This window comes from Ziziphus jujuba, chromosome 4, assembly GCF_031755915.1.
Source record: "Ziziphus jujuba cultivar Dongzao chromosome 4, ASM3175591v1".
Classification (NCBI taxonomy): Eukaryota; Viridiplantae; Streptophyta; class Magnoliopsida; order Rosales; family Rhamnaceae; genus Ziziphus; species Ziziphus jujuba.
The window spans coordinates 8,123,390-8,131,726 of NC_083382.1; the positions used below are offsets into that span (position 1 = coordinate 8,123,390).

General features: G+C 33.7%; 1 protein-coding gene across 1 annotated transcript; it reads right to left on the reverse strand.

The window, feature by feature from the left end:
* Positions 1 to 3,858: 3,858 nt before the first annotated feature.
* LOC125422070 (geranyl diphosphate phosphohydrolase) lies at positions 3,859 to 4,523 on the reverse strand. Its single transcript, XM_060816127.1, has 2 exons — positions 4,366 to 4,523; positions 3,859 to 4,222 (listed from the first exon to the last, which is right to left on the reverse strand). The coding sequence occupies exons 1-2, from the start codon at positions 4,521 to 4,523 to the stop codon at positions 3,922 to 3,924; spliced, it is 459 nt and encodes a 152-aa protein (XP_060672110.1). The 3' UTR covers positions 3,859 to 3,921.
* Positions 4,524 to 8,337: the final 3,814 nt, after the last annotated feature.

An 8,337-nucleotide genomic window follows, 5' to 3' on the forward strand; every position in this document is an offset into this window, starting at 1 on the left:
TAGTGATTTGTTAAGCACTTGGACTTGCAGCCTGCTGAAATCTCACTGCCATCTAAGTTTGATGAAGACATTAAGGCTCGAACATTGCAACGGACAGCGATGAATATGTTGTCCCTCATCGAAAAGGAAAAGGGGCTTCTTGTCAAGTTTAGAGATTCGTGGGCTTCTTTGACTGTGCAATTCCAGAAAGTTACTGGATTTTTTTACCTGAATCTGTTGGCAAGTCAATTCGTAATTTTAGTTTGTAGATATTATATTATATATATATTTTTTTCATACTATCTGTATACGTTAGTTTTTATCATATGATTCTTCATAGCGAGAAAGTATATGGCTAAAAACTCCTGGAATTTCAAAAGAATATTCAACCATGTGGTTAATTTTTTACTATCCTCTTAACTGCTTGTATCTTGAAAGTAAATGTTATGATCTCTGTTAAAAAAACTTAACAGGTATAATATTCAACCTACTTATTACTAACAGATTAAGCTTTTGAAAACCATGATAACTTAATATGGTAACAAAGCTCCAAAGTCTTCAACACAAGTTCAAATCACGCCAAATGGCCTATAAGGGGAAATATTGACATAACTAATATATACATAATAAACTTATTTCCTAATAATAGTGATTTCGATTCACTAAAAAATATATATGATGCATACAAGATTTCTACTTGATTCTTAATAAAATAAGAAATAATAATAATTACTGGATACAATATTTATGTAACGAAATGGTGTTTATTTCATCCCTAATATTTGTATTAATTACTCAAAACGTCTTATGACAAGCCCTAGTAGTCTTCCAAAGAAATTTTGTGGACTTGGGAGATTGGTGCGCTTAAGGTAAGGTGTGTGAGGGAAGGTAGAGGGGTTGCAGACTATTTCGAACCATTCATCAACATAACAATCTGTGGATCCAATTCTGAAAGGAAATGGGATTCTTACGTTTCCGCATTCCGTTTCACAACCAGGCTTGCCTATGCTTACCGCTACTACTGGTGATACTGTAACAATATTAATGATCAGCCATGACAATCCAATCACTTGAACAAGCACCAGTACCAGCCTTCTGATCCCGGCCACTTATTTTCTTTGTTGGCTTTCTCTGTCTCCTCCTGATCGATTAACTTGGATTGGCGTTTATGTGTATATGTAGTATATTCTACTTAGACAAAACCAGAAAATTACAAGACGTTTGGAATACTCATATGGAATATAGGAAGGAAAGGAAAGGAAAGGAAATTAACTAGAGGATTTGATTCTTTATTTGGATGGTTAAAATAAGTATTCAAAGTAAAGGAAAATGGATGAGGAAATGAATTGATTTTCCAACGGTCGTGTTTCTAAATTTCCTATTTTCCCGTTTCAAATGAAAAGGGCCAGAAGAAGGGACAATTAAGCGAAAATAGAGCTGTATTCGGCCCAAGTTCCCAACCTATATTTCTGCTGCATATCCACCATCCATTTCCCTCATCCCCCTTTGTTCCATTCTGTTCTTTTTATCCTATCTATTTCATTTTCTTTTTCTTTGCCATAATTGGCTAATAATTTTAAAGCTACTTAAGAGTTTTTTTTTTTTCCTGGCATTTCAGTGTAGCTTAATAGCACACTCAACCTGAGTATGGTGCATCAAATAAGTTTGAATTAGCTAATAAATTATTCTCATCTATTATAACTAAAAGATCATAAATTCAAAATACTATAAATAAATAAAATTATTATAAATGATTAAAAAAAAAAATGCTTTTGGTGCCACGCAATAATCCTTTGGTAAATATTGCTGTATTTGTTTTCAAAACGAGCAAAAACAAGCGCACCATTATTATGCTGGGCCCTACAATTTTTAGCGGCATACACAGTCTCGTTTGGGAGTGCCTTGGGAGGACAGGGGGACGTGTGTCCGGTAGGTATCCTATTTTATTTATGACAACCGTTGTCTGCTTTTGTCCTTTTCATTTTTGCCCTTTTGCTTTGTTTTTTATTTTTGTTCTTTTGGTAAAAAAGTCATTTGCCTTTTCAGTTGGAAATAATACATAACCAAAAAAAAATAAAAAATCATTCTGATGTTATTATTATTTTTCTCAATATTAAACTTTTATTATTCACAAAAAAATATTAAACTTTTATTCTTACCAAAAAATATTAATTTTTTACCAATTCTTTTAATATTAGACAATTTTAGATAATATAATATTTTTTATTTTTTTCTATTTTTGGTTGCTTAGCTCAATAAAATTTATTCCATAACCTATTAAAAATAAATTACTATTTTTAACGTTAAACTTCTTAATTACTTTAACATTTTAGATTACTCAATTATTGTCATGTACGATATTTAAGTATATGAAATCGTCAAGCTAGATTTCCTATTAGAAATTAATTAATTTTGTATTTTGAACTCGGGTCAATGAATAAAACAATAATGATTTTTTTCACTTGACTACTTCCACGGGGTGACCCTTAATTGATTGAATAGTCTATTTATATATTGTCCTCAACTGAAGTTCTAAACACTTTAGAACAGTGTAACTCCAATTCAAGTACCAATGGCACATCAACTGTCTACTTAATTTGATGGGAAAAAAAAAAAGTCGATTTACTAGTCAATATCTTTTAGTAGAAGCGACATCAATTAAGATAAGAAAGTTCTGAATTAGAGCATAGAGGACCTTAATTAAGGATATGACCGGTTGAGTAAATATGGAAACGTAGGGCTTGGACTTTCAAAAATAGTGGATATGTTGATTTTCCATGTAAGTGGAAAATTCTATGTAACGACTTATAAACTAGAAAAGGAACTTCATGAAAATGAAGTTAACTTGTTTTACTTTTATTTAAAACTTACTTTGACTTTGAGCGACAAACATGCTCCACGAAATTTGGCCATAACACAATTTTTTTATTTGTGGATAGACAAAATTTTTAGTTGGGGTTCTCATAAATCAGGAATATCCTTTAATTTCCAAATTATACGTAATAATAAAAGAAACTAGTTGTTTTCTTAATTATGTGCATGAAAACAAAAATAGAAGGCTATCAAACATTACAGGGCATGCAAGGCCGAAAAACGAGTCCATGCAGATAAAATCACTTTCTGCAAATTATATGAAAATTCAAAATGAAACTATTAGCTTGTAATGTCATTGGTGGATACGGAAAGGAAAGAAAAAATGGGTTAGAAAATGCCAATCCTAGTGTTAGAAGATTTATGTGAAGTACAAAGATTGTCTCTTACAAATAATAACAATAATAAAAATGTTAATATTATTTGCAACATGTGCAATTGGCCTAATTACAAAACAATGATACTAAAGTGATCATTAAATTGTTTATTAAATAACATGATGAATGATATAGTAATATTTAATTTTTTAGATTATAATATGTCAATCAATTATGTAGTAACAACTTACTATGTAATGTCATTTGATAAATAGTTTTAGTAAACAATTTGAAAATATTTGTAGCATTACTGATGCAAAAACATTTTTTAGGAAAATCAGTTATACCTAAAATTAATATTTAATATGGTTGGGGTATGGCTATTTACGTAAACATAAAATATAGATTACTAAATTAGTAATTCATTTTATCCAAGGAATTAAATATAATTCAAGGGACAAGTCAATATCGAGATCCCAAACTTACATAGGAAAAAAATTATTACAACAAAAAATGATAAAAAATTTTATGCTATAACCATAACTAGTAACAAACAAATTCAAAAACTAGTAAATAGTTTTGGAATGTTGAATTACATTGAATTGGATCAGTCTATTTTACATTTTTATAGAATTAAACCCAATATAATAGAGTCCAATAATTCCTTGCAGTCCAACATTTTAGGAATGCCAAAAACAACACATTTATACTAATGGTAGTAGTAGAAGCGCAAGATATATTTTGGTGATGAATTCTAATCAATAATTGGAAAGGGATTAAGACCATCCTTCACCATTTTCTGCACAGGCAAAAAGAGTGGCTTTGGGAGGTTGTCCCGTTCATACCAATCCCAACCATCACATTTCGTAGGCTCAAGATTTTCAGGCTCTTGAAGAGAATCTCTCGAGTATGCACGTAGAAAGATGGCTACATAATGAGAAGGCTTCACTTCATTTAGGAAAAGGTTGTTTGTGACTGTGAGAAACTCTATCTTCTCAATGTCCAAACCGGTCTCTTCCTTTAGCTCTCTTGCTGCACACTCCTCAAAGCTCTCCCTTGAAATCACACAAACAAAATTTGGAAATTCGATACAAGTTTTTTACCAAATAGTTACCAAAATTAGGAACTTGTAAATGTGATCCATTTATATTATATACATATTAATGAGAATGAATTTGGAGGGTATGAAAGAGGAGACAAACCAAACTCAAGGTGGCCACTAGGGAGTGAAAATTTGGTGTCACCAACGCCGGTGGAGCGTCGTCGGCCCAACAACACAGTTTTCCCTCTTAGCAAGAAGACCGCCACCCCTACTTTCGGTGCCGGAGCCTCCACCATCGATATCCCGTTATCCATTTCTATATAATTCTTCCCCTTTTTTTTTTTTTTTTTTTTTTTGGTTTGGTTTTTTACCACCTTTTCAACCGTGTAATGTCTCTACTTGTTTAGTCCTATTTATACACACATTGGAAGGAGAAGAGGACGGGCAAGTTTCATGCCAATGAGATCACATGTGTCAAATTAAAGCGGTACGTCTTTTCTTACATTTGTCCGCCCATGTGGTTAGTTTGTATATTAAATTAATATATATATATATATATATATATATATATATATATATATATATTTGGGATGAAATATAAATTAATATATAGTATGGCTTTTTAATTTTACAAATTAAAGGCTTTTGTTGATGAATAACATATAAATTTAAACAATAACATGATAAGGATAAAAAACTTCATTAAAATTCAAAATCAAATGATATGATTATATATTATTAAATATAAATTAATAATATCTTATTATTATGGAAGGTAAAATCTAAATAAAAGAATGACAATTTATTAATGATTAAAATTTTGATTTATAAATATGATTAATGCAGAATTACCATAAATTAATAATCAGCCTATGAGTTAATTTACATGGGTCTTTTTAGTTTAAAAAAAAGGAAAAAAAAGTAAATAGAATCAATTAATACTTGCCATATTGATATATATTTAATTGACAAAAATCGTTAACGATGATAAATAGTAAAAAGTTTTAAAATGTCATATATATATATATATATATATATATATTGTTATATGCATACTCCAAATGACGATTAGTTAATGCCAACTAGGAGTCAGCCTTTTTGTTGATGAATAATTAGGAGACAATCTTGTGCTTAATTAATGAGTTAATTTCATCCTAGATATTATAAATAGACATACTGTCTTTTCGACTAACGAATCTCTTTTGAAGATCATTTAATTCTAAATGCAAATTAAATTTTTAAAAAATATTTACATGAACCAATTATAACAATAAAATTATTCGTATATATGTCAAGAAATAGTTTATAACATCGTTTCATACTATGACCAAAATTTTTGTTGGGCAATTATTTCAAATAATATAATCAATAGATTCTTTTCATTTTAAAATATTTTGAAAAATTGTTTACAAAAGGCAGGATTCGTTAAAAAGTAAATAAATATTGATAATAAACTCTATAGTGTATACTTTTGCTTGGGTCTCTGCACTATATAAGCTAATATCTCTTATATGTGGAGGACCAACCAGAAGCGAGGAAAAAAAATCATTTATATTCATTGTACCATGTTATCTTTCTATGGTTTGTTTTTCAAAAATTTAATTTCTTAAAAAATTATTAAAAATTAAACAAAGTTTTTTTTTTTTTTTTGGGGATCATTTTTCCGTCATCTCCGATGCAAGTCCAACAAAAGAGAATGATTTGTAAATATAAATATTTTTAATATTTATCCTACTCTACTGCCCAATACGAAAGTTGTTGGGAACAAAGAGGGAAGGATCCAAGCTTCTGCTACAAGCGCTTCTATCGGGGTCCCCTCATGATGATTCGAATCCGCTTCCTCTCCCCAATCATTATGATTCCATATTTAGATTAAAAACACCAATAAGTATGTTTGTTTTTTTTTTTGCTAAAACCAATAAATATGTATTTTAGCAATAAGTATGTATTAGTCCAATGTTAACTTGCTTTCTGAAAGATTTATAGGGAAAATATCACATATATGTATAATATTATATTGTTTGCATTTCTATTTCAGAGAATTTCATCAGAGCTTTTTTTTTTTTTTTGTGGGTTATATTGAAGATAGAGGGAATCGAATCATTGAAAAAAGAAAAAAAAAAAAAAGATTTAGCAGTGGAATATCAAAGCCCTTTAATGTTCGATTTTCAAAAGGGGCACAAGTGGAACAGTGGAGCGGGGAGAGGGTTGAATGTGCCCTGTTAGGCCCATTTGGGTCCGCCATGATGATTCCACTCCCACTCCCAAATCCCAACATCATGCTTTCCATAAGGGGAATTTGGCCCAACATCATTGATCAACTTTTTTTTTTTTGGCCTTTTAATATTCATTACATCTTTAAAAAAATTTTAAAAGACTTGTATGTCCTTTATTTTAGATTTAATATAAGGAAACCTTTTGTGGCTCCTACTGTAACACCCCGTCCCAAATCGCACCGGAATCCGTGCACGTTGACCGAGGTTGACCGTTGACCATTGACCGAAGGGGTCAAAAGTTGACTTTTTGACTCGGTGGGAATTTCGAGATGACTAGGGTACCGTGGCGAAGTGCACGATGCCACGAGTTCGTAGACTGGTAGCACGTCGACAATGGAGCTACGGTTTGAAAGTTATGGACGAAACAAGTTGCGGTCCAAACTGTCCAAGGAGTGCTGAGGTTGACTTTTTGTTTATGGGGAATTGAGCTTTGACTTGTGCATGGTTGTGAAGTGCTCTTCGATACGAGTTCACAGACTAGCGGCACGCTCAAAACGGACATCCGGTTAAAAAGTTATGGACGTTTGAAGTTTACCGGATACCGTATTATTTTAATGTTTTTTTTTGGGTCAGTGAACAGTGAAATGCCACGTGTCAGCTTCTGATTGATCCACGTGGCATGAACAGTGTCACGCAGGGTTTTAATTTTGAAAAACTCTCGGGGAAGAGAGAGAAAGAGAGAGAAGAGAGAGAAAGAGAGAGAGGAGAGAGAAAGAGAGAGAGAGCCACCGCCGGCCACCGGAGTTTTCCACTGTTCCGGCCGAGTTACTGTACACGCACAGGACAGAAAGCTTGCCCACCTCATTTCCGGCAAAACCTCCAAATTTCACGGTGAACGGCCGCCGGACGCGCCCGGATCGGACGTCCGAAGTTTGGCGGCGATTTTTCCCCTCCACCGCCGGCCACAGCGAATCGGCACTGTTCCGGCCACTTTCCGGCCACACGCGCCTGACAGCCTTGATCCTCTCCTCAAGTCCGGCCTACCCACCAAAAATCACGGCCATCGGACCACCGACGCGCCGGGATCGGAGCGTTTTCCGGCGAGGGGTCGAAAATCTTCAAACGGTGATTTCTCCGCCGTCCGACCTCCGTTTTGCTCACCGTCGGTCCCGTTGAATTGCTCTCCTCACGATCTACAAATCTGCAAAATTTCACAGCAAACGGCCACGTCGGAAAACACTGTTCCGGTGACGGTTGCCGGTGACGTGGCGGCCCGCCGAAAATTACTGTTCCGGCGAGTAACCGAAAATTCTGGCCAGCTCCAGTCCGCAGTGTTCGACCTCCTGAATCCGAATCCGGCTTCCGTTTCCACCAATTCACGACGGTTTGGGAGAATTGCGGAGCCGAAACTCGAAAAGCTTTCCGACGAGATTCCGACCCCGTCGGGTTCGATCACCGGAAAGTAAGACCGAATCCGTGATCCTCATCACGCGAGCTTCGATTCGGTATATAACTCGTAACCCTTAGATTTCGCTTGGTGTTCGCTCCCCGGGTATCCATTTGGGAATTACCCGAATAAAATATTAATATTTTTGGTTTGTGCACTGTGGTTGTTTAGGTGCACGCGCGAGTAGTGGAGTGGATCCCGAGGAGGATCTTAGTTGATTTGCGCTCTCCAGGTGAGTGATCCACCTTTAAAAATATTTTTGGGGTAATTAATTGTATTTATGTGGTATTAATTTGGTATCTGTAAAATTGTGCTCATGTGGTGTATTTTAAATACAATCGGGAAAAATATTATTTTATATATATATTTACCATTGGTAATAAATGGAAATTTTGGGATCATTAAGAAATTCCCGATTATTATTTTATGGTGATTTAATTATGAATTATATTGTTGTTTAATTTA

Coding starts and splice junctions, on each gene's coding strand:
- LOC125422070 (XM_060816127.1), bottom strand. CDS start 4,523: ATGGATAACGGGATATCGATGGTGGAGGCTCCGGCACCGAAAGTAGGG. Junction 4,223..4,365: donor GGCCACCTTGAGTTTGGTTT/GTCTCCTCTTTC, acceptor TGTGATTTCAAG/GGAGAGCTTTGAGGAGTGTG.